We start from the raw sequence: 16,615 nt of genomic DNA on the forward strand, positions 1-16,615 counted from the left end.
TTTAGGGAAAAAAGCACGGTTGAGTGGAGTGTCTAGCACAGAACTGTGAAACAGTAATCTGAATGAAATGTAGCTTGATCATCACAGAATCTGACTGTTGAATTGCCTCAAAATGGCAACTAGTTAGGCTCTCAATAGTCTCTAATAGCAGAGGCTATAGGCCCAAGTCCAAGTCATCCAATGCCACTTTTGCGTGCCTCCTAGCAACCAGCAATAGATTGCTGTGGGCAGAGTTTGATACCAGGTCTCCACCCTCTCCTTTCAGTTGGGTATTCGTGTTAATAGAATGGGGTAGAAGCCAACATGAATAAAAACAACAAAACAAAATGAAAACGAGACCAGAACCCTTTCTAGTTCATGGCTTTACATGGCAAACATGATGTTCTTAGCAATTAACAATGGGTTTCTGTATCAATGTGTTAGGCATGTTAAACATTGAAAGTTGCAAAATGTAGACATTGGAACAATAAAGACAACAGTGATCCATAACTAAAAATAACTTCACTCTCGTCGAAGTCAAAGTTTTGGGCTCAAATCTCACAAGCGCAAAATCCATACCAACACTCCAGTACATTACCAAGGCAGTGCTATCTTTTGAATGCAACCTTAAAATGAAGTTGTGACAATGCTCTCACGTACGTCTCAAGATCTCATGACATTATTCTATCACTATTAAACAGGAGGGAGCTATCCCCATTACCACGGCCAACATTTATTCCTCAGTCAACATCACTAAAACTCGAGTCATTATTGCATTGCTGTTTTCAGGAGTGTGCAGTGTGCAAATTGGCTATCATGTTTCCTACCTTATGATGATCACTACACATCAGAAGTATTAATTAATTGTAAAGTGCTGTGGGGTGTCCTGAGGGTGTGAAAAGTACTATAGTGATACAGTACAAATTTTCCTTGGATCTGAATTAAATTGGTAGGGGAATGCCATATAGAAAGAGAAAAGAGGAATACGGTCATAAAGTGAGTGTTGGGCAGTACTAGAAAAGGGAATTGTTCCATATCAGATATGAGTGGAATGAATGCAAAGACAGATTTACAATGCATATGAATAATGTTGGTGAGCTAAGCAAAACCAGCCATGTGGGAATATGATGCAGTAGCAATAATGGAAATGTGACTGAAAATGATGATGGCTGAGCGCTTAATATTTACGGACATAAAGCGCTAAGAAAAAATAGGGAAGGAACAAAGTGCGTGTGCATTGCCCATGCTCAATTCTCTCTTAGGTGCCAGAGTGTGGCGACCAGGGGATTTTCACAGTCACTTCATTGCAGTGTTAACGCAAGCCTACATGTGACCCTAGTAAACAAACTATAAAACCGATTAGGAAAGATACTGTCGTGTTGGAAAAAGATACCCTTGAGGAGACAAGGACAGAATCCATTTGGTTACAGCTGAGAAACAAAAAGGGTATGTATGATCATGCAACTGAGGGTGTTCAATAGGCCTCCAAATACTGAGGGGGATAAAGGAGCAAACTTGAAGGGAAATCACAGAGGTGCAAGAACTAGAGTGGAGATGCCAATCAACTTTAGTCGCCTGGTACATTAATTACTTGGGGTAGTGTTAAAGCCAGAAGAGGAGGAATTTCTGAAATGCGTTGAGGTGAACTTCCATGATCAGTTACACTCTTGTCTCAACTAGAAAGTATTTCTGCGTATGGTGCTGTATATTATGGAAAACCTAAAGATTTTATTTAATTTTCATATGCAGCAAATGTTTATTGGTCTTAAGGCCTCAGGGCCAAACCAGACGTACATATTTGCAAGCCAGCCAAGGAGGCTGAAACAGTCAATTTAAACAAGTGTGATTATATTGACCAAAGTATTTAAATTGCAAAAGGTTATGAGCCCTGACAACATTCCAGCAAGAGTACTGAAGACTTGTGCTCCAGAACTAGCCATACCTACAGCCAAATTGTTCCAGTACACCTACAACACTGGCATCTACGTGGCAATGTGGAAAATTGCCCAGTTATGTCCTGTCCAGTCCCTAAAAACGACAAATTCCCCTCAGTGAAATACCTAGCCAGTGGTCATACGAGGTGGTGACAGCGACTACCCCGGACCTCAAGGCAGCACATGATCGAGTGCAGCATTGGTTGGAGTCATAAAGGTTGATGCTTGTGGTTGTTGAAGGTCAATCAGTCCAGTCTCAGGACATCATTGCAGGAATTCCTGAAGGTCCTTGGCCTCAACCATCTTTGGTCGGTTTATCAACTATTTTCCCTCCTTCAGCAGAAGTAGGAAATTTGCTGATGAATGCACAATGTTCACCATTCACAGCTCCTCAGGTATTGAAGCATTCCCTGTCCGTATGCAGCAAGGCCTGGGCAACATTCAGGTTTGGGCTGATAAGTGGCAAGTGACACTGACATACATGTGCCAGGCAAGAACTATCTCCAACAAGAGAGGATTTAACCATATCCTGTTGACATTAAATGGCTGAACTGCTGAATCCCCCACCAGCAACATTCTGGGAGATTACCATTGACCAGAAACTGAAATGGATCAGCCATATGAGCTATGAGGAGAGGCTGAATAAACTAGGCTTGTACTCGTTAGAGTTTAGAAGAATGAGGGGAGATCTCATTGAGACGTATAAGATGATGAGTGGGATGGATAGGATAGAGGTGGAGAGGCTCTTCCCGCTCAGAAAGGACAGTAGGACTAGGGGGCACAGCCTCAAGATAGAGGGGGAGCGGTTTAGAACGGAGTTGAGGAGGAACTTCTTCACTCAAAGGGTGGTGAATCTCTGGAATTCTCTGCCCGTTGAGGTGGTGGAGGCTGCCTCGCTAAATATTTTTAAGACACGGGTTGATGGGTTTTTGATAAGCGAGGGGATTAAGGGTTATGGGGAGAGGGCGGGAATGTGGAACTGAGACACGACAGATCAGCCATGATCTTATTGAATGGCGGGACAGGCTCGAAGGGCTGGATGGCCTACTCCTGCTCCTATTTCTTATGTTCTTATATAAACACTGTGGCTACAAGAGCATGTTAGAGGCTGGGAATTCTGCAGCGAGCACATCACCACTTGACGCCTGAAAGCCTGCCCATGTTTTAAAAGACACAAGTCAGGATTTCGGTGGAATACTCTCCAGCCTTGCCTGGTTGGCTGGAGTCACTCAAAAATCTTGGTCACAATCAGGACAAAATAACAGCCTGATTGGCACCCCATCTACAAAATTCACTTTCTCCACCATTGACAACAGTGTCTACAAGACCAAGCATCTACAAAATGCAATACATCAACTCAAGGCTCCTTCAACAACACCTCTACCAGAATGAGGGAACCAGTTGCACGGGAATATCAGTACCTGCAAATTTTCCTCCAAGTCATGATGCTGAAATATTTTACCATTCCTTCACTGTCACTGAATCAAAATCCTGGACCTCCCTTCCCAACAGCACAAGTGTATCTCCATTACGCATCAACTGTAGCAGTTCAAGGTGGCGGCTTCCCACTTAGGGGTGGGCCACACTCACATCCTGTGTTGTAAGAAGTGAATGGTGTTCACATTTATTCGGATCTGCTGCCAAGCATGATCATGTAGCCTTGCTCAAAAGCAAGCTTTAAGAACATTTGTTGGACTTGTGTAGGAGTATCAAGATGCGTTGTGACATTCATGATGATGTGTCATGGCTTACTACACCCATTCATGTATGGACTGTGTAACGCACACAAAAGTGACGTCCTATCACACTTTATTTTATCAATAACTGGCTCTGTGCAGCATGAATTGGCCAAATGGTTGAGCTCTTTGTGATTTTTCCATGTACACAGTGAAGGTTGCCTTCATCCTCACTAAAACTATAGGTGACCTACACACTGATAACAAGTTCTTGCCTATATGCTTGTTTGACATAGGTAGTTTATATGCAAAGCCAAGGAAGTCACTGACATTAATGCCCTGTCACTATGTCACAGCAAGCTAGATGTGCTGCCATTTTCTGAATCTGCATTCACTAAACTTACGAATTTAGCAACTCTCACGGTCAAGTTCAGTTCTACCGAAACCATTTATGCCCAAATGGGTGGCCTAGCCATGGGATCTCCTCTAACACTTGCTAACAGTTACATTGGTTTCCATAGGATGGGTGGTTTTGACGGAATAAGTCCTAACCTTCTGGCCCATATATATTTCCAATATGAAGATATGTTTGTAATCTTTGAATTTGCAGCGGTGTAAAGATTTCTGTATGCACCCCACCCCACAGTACTGAGATGGATCAATCCAACGTACCGTGCTGCCTTACCTCAACATGCCAGTTGAAAAATCTGCAAATAGTTTCTCCACTGCTGTCTGCTACAAGTCTACTTTCACTGATAATGCTGGGGTCCATAGAGCTCTATAAACTACAAGATTGGCCTGATCAACAATTTTGTAAATCGGGCTTTTGCTCGCCTTGCAAGCGCGACACAGAAAAAGAATGCATCAAAGCAATCCTACAGAACAATGGCTATCCTGTTCAGATTGCTGTTCACCGTGAATCATACAAGCTTGCAAACAGGCGAAAGGCTGCCACACGCGGACTTTAAAAATGCTTGATCTACCTCGAATTACCATAAAAGGCAAAGTACCTTAAAAATTTAAAGGAAATTGGTTGTGTAGTGGATAGAGAAAAGGGTTATCTAAGATTACAATGAGATCTTGATCAACTGGGCCAAGGAATGACAGATGGAGTTCAATTCTGATAAGCGCGAGGTATTGCATTTTGGTAAAACAAACCAGGGCAAGACTTACACCATTAATGATAGGGCCCTAGGGAGTGTTGTCGAACAGAGACATCAAGGAGTGCAGGTACACAGTTCCTTGAAAGAAACCATGTTCCTGAGTGTTGAAGAAGCGATTTGTCACACTTGCCTTCATTGGTCATTGAGTACAAGAGTTGGAATGTTATGATTCAACTGTACAAGACATTGATAAGGCCACTTTTGGAGTACTACACAGAATTCTGGTGGCCCCGCCATAGGAAGAATGTTATTAAACTGGAAAGGGTGCAAAGAAATTTACAAGGACGTTACCAAGACTGGAACGTCTGAATTATAAAGAGATACTGAATAGGCTAGGACTTTTTCCCCTGATGCACAGGGGATAAGGGTGACCTTAGAGGTTTATAAAATCATGAGAGGCCTAGATAATGTGAATAGCCAAGGTCTTTTCCCCAGGGTAGGTGAGTCCAAAACTAGAGGGCATAGGTTTAAGGTGAGAGGGGAAAAATCTGAAAGCGATCTGAGGGGCAACTTCTTCCTCAAAGAGGGTGATGCATATATCGAATGAGTTACCAGAGGAGGTTGTGGAGGTGGGGATACAATTACAACATTTAAGAAATCTGGACAGGTACATGGATAAGAATGGTTTAACGGTCAATGAGCCAAACGAGGAAAATAGGACTAATTCAATTTAGAAAACCTGGCTGAATGGACGAGGTGGGCTGAAGGGCCTGTCTCCATGCTATATATCTCTATGTCTTATTAAATAAGCTGTTTCACACTGTTACAATGCGGTGACAACACAAGTGGTATTTTCCACTAATAGGATGCCGCCATCAGTCCAAAAAGACATTCTGCCAACTATACAATTGAGCAACATGCCAGTATATAGGCTGCACATTCCCAAGATTGGCTGACTGAATGCAAGAACATGCTCCTCTAGCTGCTCATAATAGGCAGAGTGCTCAAGTCAGCCCATACTTCAACTCAACTCAAAATGCCTACTCTGTTCAATATGATTCCACGAATGCACAGCACTTGCTGAACAATCCCAAGTGCGCTAATAGATAAACCTTAAAAAATTTAAGATAAACAGCCGAACCTGTAACATGGCTCATTAACACTTGTTAGATGCAACATACATTCATGCATTATGTTCAGGCGACTTTATAGTTCCTTACTGCTTTCTCCTTGGCAGTGCCTCGATTGATCAGAGTTGACTTGTCAACCAATCAGCACCTCTTTTGTCCTGTAGTATAAATTGTTGTGACTGCCCATTCTTATGTTTGCCTGATGAGTGCAAGATGAAATCTTCAGCAACATGACTTTCGCTTTAGCGATATTCAAGATTTAGATTAGTAATGCAGAAGAGCAAGAACAATCTGAAGCATAATGTCTAAATCAGAAGAAAGTTCATTTCAATGAGATGAGAAAGGAAGAACCCAGGGTAAAAATGAATCAAAAAGTTACAGGAAAAACTGATGGAATAATCAGTACTTTTTTTAAAAAAGAGATGCTTCATGTAGAGGCCAGGTATATTCTAATGAGGGCAAAAGGTAGAGAAAACAAAACTTGGACACTTTGGATGATGACGAAAACTGAGAAAATGAGAAAAGGATACTTTGTGTCAGGTGAATCATTCAAGCAAGAACCAGGTCATAGACCACAAATTGAGGGGGAAAAAGTGAAAAGGAAAAGAACTGGCGAAGAGATTTTGAGAATAAAATGGCAGTCAACATAAAAAGTAGCCAAAATTCTTCCGACATATAAATTGTAAGCATCTACTAAGAAGTGGAGTGGGTTATTAGGAACAGAGGGTTACATATGCATAGAGATATGGAGCAAGGTTTGAACACAAAGTATTTTGTACTGGTGTTTGCTAATCTGACAACATAATCAGTAGAAGTGGAGTTATTAGAGGTAATGAATAGGACGAAAATTGAAAAGTGGTGGTACTGGCTAGACTGGTCATCTGTTAGAATGGTAAATTGCCAGATCTGGATGCTTACACCCCAGGGTACTGAAGAAAATGGGGGCAAGATAGTGGAAGGGATGTTCATTATCTTCTTTAGGTGCAGGATCGAACATAGAACATTACAGCACAGTACAGGCCCTTCGACCCTCGATGTTGTGCCGAGCTATGTCCAATCCCGAGATCAAGCTATCCCCTCCCTGTAATTCTGGTGTGCTCCGTGTGCCTATCCAATAACAGCTTGAAAGTTGCTAAGGTGTCCGACTCCATTATCACAGCAGGCAATCCATTCCACACCCCAGCCACTGTCTGAGTGAAGAATCTACCTCGGACATCCCTCCTACATCTCCCATCATGAACCTTATAGTTATGCCCCCTAGTAACAGCTACATCCACCCAAGGAAATAGTCTCTGCATGTCCACTCTAACAATCCCTCTTAAAGGTGATAGATGTCAGAGAATTGGAGAATGGCAAGTGTGATGTGCAGAGAAAAAAAAAATCAACAGGCACTCAGAAAGGTTTAAGTTAATTAGGGATGGCCAACATGGATTTGTGAAAGGTAGATTATGCTGGACCAATCTAATTGAATTTTTTGATGACATAACAGAGAAGGTCAATGAAGGGAACGCAGTAGCTGGTGTCGATATCACAAAGGCTGGAGGATCCTGAGCCTCAGAGGCACCCAGGACAAAGGCAGGGAAGTTACATTGAAACTTTAGACAGTTCTGGTTAGGCTCTGACAAGCATAGTATGTCCAGTGCTGCTCACCACACTTTAGGAAAGATACAAAGATCCTTTAGAAGTTGCAGAGGAGAATTACCAGAATGGTTCCAGGATGGGGAATTTAGTTGCAAAGTTAAGTCAAAGGAGCCAAGGTTGTTTTTCTTGGAGGAAAGGAGATTGATGGAGGTGTACAAGATTATGCAAGGTTTGACTAACGTAGACTAGGAATACCTGTTCTTATTAGCTAATGGTAGGCACAGATTAGTAGGCACAAATATAATGCTGTTGGGCAAGAGATGTAGGGGGCACGTGAGGAGAAGTTTTTTTTACACAGCTCCTTATGAGGATGATGGAAACAGCGACAATCAATGAATTCAAAAACTGGATGGGCACTTGAAGGAAATAAACTTGCAGGGATGGAGCAGTGAAATGAGACTGAATGGACCGATCCACAAAGTGTCAGCCTGGATTCAAATGGCCTTCAGTATCATGACTCTTGTCTTTATAAATGTCTTCTGTTCAGTGGCGTTGCAGTAGTAACAGTTTTGGCTAATGCAGATTTTGGATCAGTTACACTATGTACAAATTATGTTGTCTGTGACACAATGTGCAAAGGTACTCACTCCTCAACTTGCTGCCCAACTACACAGATCAAAACATATCAGGTTCATTCATCTATCTGCTCAAACTTATTTTGATACAGGTAGCAACTGTGTTATAACTGGCACCAACATCTCTGGTCTATTGTTAGGTGTGAAACAGGTGCAATGAGGAGTGAAAAAGCTCCTATGACCACCTGCTGCTTGTGTTAAAAGCGCATGTGCACAGCTACTGAGTGAAGACAAGACTGGGGATTGCTGTGATGCCCTACCCAATATTCTATGGATGTTCATTTACCAGCTTTATACAAGATGAAAATCAACTTGGGACAGAAATCAGAGGGATGTCAATGTCTTTGGAAACAATACACAAGTTAGGACATATAAGGATATAGAACAAAAAAAGTGAAGAGAAAATCCATTAATGAACACCAACTGATCCCTCTTTAAAAGCTTTGCTTTGTTTTTTTTAAAGTAACCACCTTTCATAAAAACCTTCCATTGCAATTGAAAAGCTTAGAAGGAGTTGTACTTAGTATTATTTCACTGAACTTTTATCATAAGTTAATCATGAGTGAACTGAGGGAGAAAAATGTTGTGTTGAACAGGTAATCAGCTGCATCAACAATCCAGACAGTGGTTTGTGCAGTATTGTGTGCAGTTCTGGTCCCCACATTATAGGAAGGATGTGGAGGCTTTGGAGAGGGTGCAGAGGAGGTTTACCAGGATGTTGCCTGGTATGGAGGGGAGGTCCTATGAGGAGAGACTGAGGGATTTGAGGTCATTTTCATTAGAAAGAAGGCAGCTGCGAGGGGACCTTATTGAAACATATAAGATGATCAGAGGTTTGGATAGGGTGGACAGTGAAAGCCTTTTTCCTCGGATGGAGAAAGCTAGCATGAGGGGGCATAGCTTTAAATTAAGGGGTGGTAGTTATAGGACGGATGTCAGGGGTAGGTTCTTTACCCAGAGGGTGGTGAGGGATTGGAATGCCCTGCCTGCTGCAGTTGTGGATGCGCCTAGTTTGGGGGCGTTTAAGAGATCCGTGGATAGGTTTATGGATGGAAAGGGTTTGGTTTAGGTTAGAGGGTCATTGTTTTTTTAACTGGTCGGCACAACATCGTGGGCCGAAGGGCCTGTTCTGCGCTGTAATGTTCTATGTTTTTCAAAGAAAAAAAAAATCAGTGTTAAGAAATACTTCTGCAGTCCGACCAAAGAGTGGATTTTTGAAAATGTACATATCATTACTAAGTTTCCTTATTTGATCATAATAGAAATAAAACACTTTGATTGGCTAATCATTGATCTTTTAAAATGTAAAGCAAGTCAAATATGACCTATAATATCATGTGTCACTGACTCAAATCACTCAATAGGACACCAATAATCTGCACTAGCAAGCCCAAGACACAGAACGTCACTCTAATATATAGATTGAATAGGATTATTACATTCTATATAATGTAAAGCACATCTTTACATTATATAGAAACTCCTGCAGCCTACAACAAGCTATCACTAAATCAAATTCAACTGAAATCTGGTATGAATTAAAGAAAATACAAATCAAGCACAATCTTTGATTCTCACAGGTGTACAAAGAATTCAGTTCAGACATACCAAATGTGAATGTGTTAGGTATTGGTGGGAAAGCACTTTATGGGTGAAGGAGGAATGAAATTCATTGTTGGCTTAGCACATTAATTGCCAATGCTAATGAAATCCCAGAGGACTATAAGTAAACTTATTCAGCAACATAGTCGATATCATGTAACTGAACCTTCAAAAAGCTTTTGATGAAGTGCTGCACAAGAGTTTGTGGGACTAACAGGAAGATTCTGGGTCAGATAAGGAACTGGATAGACTGCCTTGCATAGACAGAAGGTAGTTTGTGCCGAGAAAGTTACTAATGGACTTCCACAGAAATTGGTACTGGGGAAAGCACCAGTGGCACAATGGTTAGCACTGCTGCCTGACAGCGCCAAGGACCCAGGTTTGATTTCCGGCTTGGGTCACTGTCTGTGCAGTGTGCATGTTCTCCCTGTGTCTGTGTGGGTTTCCTACAGATGTTCCAATTTCCTCCCACAGTCTGAAAGGTGTGCTGGTTAGGTGCATGGGCCATGCTCCCTCAGTATACCCAGAGTGTGGTGACTAGGAGATTTTCACAGTAACTCACTGCAGTATTAATGTAAACCTACTTGTGACTAATAAATAAACTTAAGAACTTTAAACTCACGTCGCTTTTATCAGACAAAGGCATCAGCAAAATTCTCAGCAAGTTTATGCAGGACAAAAAGATTTGAGCAGATACAAGGATTGAAAATGAGATCTAGATGCAATGAAGGAACTGACCCATGTCTATATTAAAATACATCTACCAGAGAAATGCAACACGAAAAACAGATGGAAGAAGTGTAAGCATGGAGGGCTGCATGTATGAGCTTACTGAACAAGAGAAATATCACATGCTTGTAATGAATGATTCAGTGAAGGTATACAACCACTAATGAAAGGCAATTGAGAAAACAAATAGGATACAAGAATGTATTATTGGGTTAATTAAAGACAGAAAAGTACTATTCTTTCTCTGAACAAAACCTTGGTCAAACCACATCTGGAACAAAGAATCCAGTTTTGGAACACTCACATTGTGGGTTACAGAGGCCCTGTAACAGGGACCAGAGGTAGTAAATAAATGCTCTGAAGAGGAGTCATACAGACTAGAAACATTAACTCTGTTTCTCTCTCCACAAATTCTGACAGACCCACTGAGTTTTCCCAACATTTTCTGCTTTTATTTCAGAGGAGGTAGCTAGTTTGGGGGTAGAACTAGGAAAAAAAAGTATATTTTGGGAAACAGGATTGAAATCTTCAAAATAATGAAAGGGTCAGATTCAGTTTGTGTGGGTATACTACTTAAAAAGATAAGAACAGGGGATACAATTGTATGTTGTAAAAATGCAGAATTAAGTTAGATGCTGGAAGCATTTCACTTTACCAACTTTCACCAACTCCTGGAAGAAGTTAGAAAATGCTGACATTCATAGGGGAGCTGGACCAGTTTCTGTAAATGACAACTGTGTGTGGTGATTAGGATTATGGTGCATGCAAGTTACATTATGCCAAGACAGACCAAGCTTGACCAGGTTGTCTCCCATTTGTTTTCTATTATTTGTTTCTACAAGTTTCTGTAAGAATAGCAAAGAAATTAGTGCATGGATAATTCTTGGAGTGGAGTTGGGAGCTACTTCTGCATCGCTTATATCATGCTTAGTTCAAAGGTTAACTAGTAAATATCAACATAGAAGTTTAAAATTATATTAAAATACTCATGAAATTAACAATTTTTTCCCTGCTTAATAAACTGAAAAAGATGTAGTATTTTGACAAGAAATATTTCAGTATTCTAACCTATTGCATACCTGAGGGTCAAAGTATAATCTCCCTGCATCTTGGTGGAAGCATCTCGCACAAGGAATGTACCATCTGGCATGTCACGCAACTTGTCATTCACTTCTTCCCTATAAATAAAAAAGTGGTGATTAGACTGGGCCTGTTGACATTTATTGTGAATAAGCGATTTTCGCCTCGCAAAGCTGCTCCTCTGAAAACTCAATCTCTGAGATTAACATCATGACAAGACTAGCAACACTATTTTGATTGCTTTTTTAATACAAATATTAATTATGCATCATTGCTACCCCAACGGTATTTAGCACTTGTATAATGTTTCATCACTTTACCTTCTAGCTCCTCATCCTTCCATTTCTAAGTATGAGAACTCTTATTGGTAACTAGCTTTGCTTTCCTGTTGGATCTTGCATGGATGGGCTCATTAGGAAAATTGCTGCTTGCCAGGAAAGGCCTTCTTCCTTAAAGCCACATTACTTGATTCAATTGATCTGACAGAAATTTTGCCTGATACACAAAACTAATTTTAAGCTGTTATGTTAGTTAAACTTAGCAGCAGAATTAAGCTGAGGTCCTTAATTATCAAATAAATTGGTTTTAAGCAAAATTGGCAGTTACATCTCAACAGATGAAGGAGTCCACTAGGCACAAATGATATACTGACCTAGAGATATCTCCCCAGTACCACTCGGCATCTTGCAGAGATATGCTTCCACTATCTTTAATTCCATTGGCAGTTATTGACGTCATGGGTTTAGGTGGCTTTGGAGGAAGAGCTGCAAGCAACAGAAAGAGACAAGTTAATATAGGAGAAACTCAGAAGTCCTCTTTTTCATCCCGGTAAAATATTGTGTTTGAATTGAATGGAGACTCACAAGCACATGTAACGCACACTTTGGGTATTGATTTACTATTCATCAACATTGGTTTGCGAGGTTCATATTATATTAATTTATCTATGTGGCACTCTGCAAGGTGGGTAAGAAATTTTTGGATAAGTTGACCCATAATGGACGCTTCAAATGAGCAGAAACAAGGTAGCAGATATTTGCAAAGAAGAAGAACTAGTTGAAAAGCAGAACACTGAATGCTGGAAATCTAGAAAGGAAAACAGAAAAACTGCAAATATTCAGGTGCTGCGAGTTAGGCAGTATCTGTGGAGAGAGAACAAAGTTACTATTCTCAGTTCTAATGAATGGCGGTCAACCTAAAACATTAACTTGAGGGAAGGAACAAATAATATTCAATATAACCAAAAAAAAGGACAAACTATTGAGATTCTGTTACTGCTGAATAAAATGTTTCCTGAGCTCCCCTCACCAGCTACACTCCTGACATGTGTAACCAGCAGTGGATGTACAAACATGGTGATATATCTTAGAAAACTCATTCTTTCATTATCAGCTTCTGGAAAGTGAGTGAGTTGAGGAGACTCCCTATAAACAGCTTTGGATTTATTTTCTCCTCCCCAAGAGGAAAAGCCTAAATGAATCTAACAAACTACTACACTGCCTAGATATACAGTGGACTGTAGGGCAATCAGTTATACTCTGTCCATTTCAGAAGGGTCTTGTGCACAGGGTTTACTAACTTCAGTGTTAATTTAAGCTCCATAATGGCACAAACTACTCTTGTATTTCTAATTTTTTCTTGAAGTTGTATCTTGCTTTGAAATGCCATAAAAACAGTGCCTTGAGTAAATGATTACAGAACAATACAATATGACCCAAGATAAGGGAAAAATAAAAATGAAGGATACTGTTACAATTTTTTAAAAACTCTTTCACAGGATGTGCACGTTACTGGCTACACTAGCATTTATTCCCCAATTGCCTTGAGAAGCCACTTTATGTGCAATTGGTAAACCCTAATGTTGTTTGAATGGGAATTTCAGGATTCTGATCCAGCAACAGTGAAGGAACAGCGAGACAGTCCCAAGTCAGGACGTTGTATGGCATGGAGGGGAGGTTATAGGTAATGGTATGTTCCCATGTACTTGCTGCCTTGTCCTTTTAGGTGTCAGAGGTTGAGGGTTTGGAAGGTGATGTTAAAGTTACATTGGGACATCTTGTAGATTGCTATACACCGCTACTGCCGTGCATTGATGGTTGAGGGAGTGAATGTTTAAGGTGATGTATGGGGCACCAATCATGAGAGTTGTTTTGTTTTGGATGTTATCATGCTTCTGGAATATTGTTAGAGCTACACTCTCATCCAGGCAAGTGCAGAGTATTTCATTGCACTCCTGACTTGTGCCTTGTAGATGGTGAACAAACTTTAGAGCGTCAGGAGGTGAGCTACTCACTGGAGGATTCCTAGCTTCCGACCTGCTCTTATAGCCACAGTTTTTGTATGACTGGTCCAATTAAGATTTTGGTCAATGGTAATGTTGAAAGTGGGAGATTCAGTGATAGTAATTTCATTGAATATCAAGGGGGGTTTTTAGACTGTGTCGTTGGAGATGACCATTGCCTGGCAACGTAGGGCACAAATGTTATTTGCCTCTTATCAGCACAAATCTGAATGTTGTTCTGGTTTGTTACGTGTAGTCACAGACTGCTTCAGTATCTGAGAAGTCAAGAGTGATGCTGAATATTGTGCAGGCATCAGTGAACATCTCTATTTCTGATCTTAAAATGGAGGGAAGATTATTAATGAAATAGCTGAAAATGGCTGGGCCTAGGAGACTACTCCAAGGAAATCATATAGAAATGTCCTGAGGCTGAGATGATTGACCTCCAACAACCACACCATTTGTCCTTTGTGCTAGATAATGGCTCCAACCACTTTCCCATTTTATACTGGCATCAGGTTTGCCTTCGCTCCTTAATGGCACACTTGGTCAAATGCTGTCCTGATGTCAAAGGCAGCAATTCCTACCTCTGGAATTTAGCTCCTTTGATCATGTTTGCACCAAGGTTCAGGAGCTGAGTGGGCCTGAAGGAACCTAAACTATGTGTTAATGAGGGGCAATTGCTGACCAACTGCTGCCTAATAGCAGAGTCAATGACATCTTTCATCACGTTGCCGATAATTGAGAGCTATTTAAGAAGAAATGGAAACTAACAAGATTAAAGATGGGCAATGTCTCACACCAGCTATTTTCTATTGGATGGTATTAAAAGGTGGTGAGGAAATTAACTAAGAGCATTAGGGTATTGAAAGGTCCTGAGCCTCAGTTATGGAACTGTCCCCTTATATTGGGTAAATTGATACTCCACTATTTCAGAAGTACGAGTGAGATAAATTTGGAAATTAAAGCAGGCCTGTAAGTCTAACGTGAGTTTTGAGTTTATAAGAAACGATGGTACTAATGCATTTGAGCAAACAGTAGCTGACCAGTCAGAGACAGACAGCATGGATTTGCAAAGGGCAAGTCATGTCTAATTGTTTTTACATATTCATTCACGGATGCAAGCATCACTGGTAAGGCCAGTATTTGTTGTCCATTCCTAATTTCCCCTTGAGTAGTGAGCCATTTTCTTGAATACAATTGGGTGATTTGTTAGGCTTTTCAGAGTTGGCTCAGGAATCACACATAGACCAATTGAGGTAAAGGTGGCTAGATTTTCATCAGATGAGTTTTACAACAATTCAGTAGTTTGAGTCACAATTATTTTTATTACAGATTTTATTTCATTAATTGAATTTAAAAATTTTCCTAGTGGGATTTGAATTAATGAATTTTGTTGAACTTATTGATTTTTTTTTGTCTTAAGGATGATAATTATACAAACATCCAGAAGTCATTCGACAAGACTCCACACAAAACAGAGACCTGTAAAAACATGAAATTGTGAGGCTACTGACTTGGAAAAGGAGTTCGTTAGGAGGTAGGAGACAGAGAGTAAGGATAATAGGTAGGATGTGACATGCCCCAGGGATTAATATTGGTCTGCAATTTTCACTATATTTATAAATAGCTTGGATGAAGGAACCATATGTCTAAGTGTGTCACCTAACTCACTGCCATCAGCAAAGTAAATGGAATATGTAGGAACTAAAAGTTGCAAAGGCCATTGATAGTTTACAGTCTCTTACTTAATCTATTAGGTGGAGTTCATCATGTGACAAGTGCAAGGTCATCTACTTTGAACATATGATTAGAGCATTTTCTAAATGGAGAAAACGCAGAAACTCTGGATGAGCAGAGAGATCTAACAGTCCATGAAATCATTAAAGGCTAGTAGACTGGTACAAAATAATTGAAAAGGCGAATGGAATGTTGGTCTTTATCTCAAAAACGGACCGGAATACCACAGGATGGAAATTATAGAACAGATGTACAAAATTCTGATGAGAACCTACCTGGGGTAGTGCATTAAGTTCTGGCCACTCCAGGTTATAAAGCAAACAACACAGATTCACCAGAATGGTACTGGGGGGGAAAGGTGTTAGATTGAAAATGGGTTGCACAGACGAGAGTTGTACTTTTCCAAATAACTCAATTAAAGGAATCAATAATTGCCAATTTGGGGAGATGATTTTTGTTAGGCAAAAGGTGTTAATGGTTAATGGACCAATGTAGCTTGATGGAGTTAAGATATACATCAAACATGATCTAATTAACTGAATGGTGGAGCAGAGTCAAAGGACTAAATGGCCAACTCATGTTCCTATAAAAAGTAATTTATAGTTGACTCAATTCAATGGCTTCATTGAAAAATATTTTAATAAAGTTAAATTAAGTTAGATATAATGTTGAAGTTCAAAGGTTAAATGGAACCAAATTTAGAATCTCAAAAAGTGATCCAAATTCTGGGCACTTCAGAATTTTTCTTGAAACGTAACTATTTTGCTGTGACCGGTGAAGACATTTATTTTCCTCACACTGATCACATGACAGTTGAAAACAACTGAACGGAAAGCATTGGTTATTTCAGAAATAGAATACAATTCTCAGTTAATGCTAAAACCAGTTACATAAAATCATTATGGTGTACTTTTCTACTGAGATAGGAGTCACTGTTATATTCTAAGGCTTTTTTTTATAACATCTCAGATTTAGACAACTCCTGGATATCACGTATCCTAAGACAGCTTGAACATGTTGAGGTTTCCAGAAGGGCCTGTCCTCATTCAAATAATGTGCCGAATTGTCTTATTCCTGATAACCATCATTTCTTTATTGTTGGCCCCAAAAAAAGCTTCAAAATCACAAGTAGCTTGTACGTAATG

General features: G+C 40.2%; 1 protein-coding gene across 4 annotated transcripts in view; it reads right to left on the reverse strand.

The window, feature by feature from the left end:
• pik3r3b (phosphoinositide-3-kinase, regulatory subunit 3b (gamma)) overlaps positions 1–16,615 on the reverse strand; it is a 527,353-nt gene that overhangs the window by 22,362 nt on the left and 488,376 nt on the right. For all 4 annotated transcript variants that reach the window (XM_080195434.1, XM_080195436.1, XM_080195435.1 and 1 more), the window contains 2 exons: positions 12,102–12,213; positions 11,449–11,547 (listed from right to left, as the gene is read on the reverse strand). In XM_080195434.1, coding sequence (XP_080051560.1) covers positions 11,449–11,547; positions 12,102–12,213 — 211 coding nt within the window. The remainder of the gene's footprint in view (positions 1–11,448; positions 11,548–12,101; positions 12,214–16,615) is intronic.

The sequence above is a fragment of the Carcharhinus amblyrhynchos genome, chromosome 9, assembly GCF_965287045.1.
Source record: "Carcharhinus amblyrhynchos chromosome 9, sCarAmb.v2.hapA, whole genome shotgun sequence".
Lineage (NCBI taxonomy): Eukaryota > Metazoa > Chordata > Chondrichthyes > Carcharhiniformes > Carcharhinidae > Carcharhinus > Carcharhinus amblyrhynchos.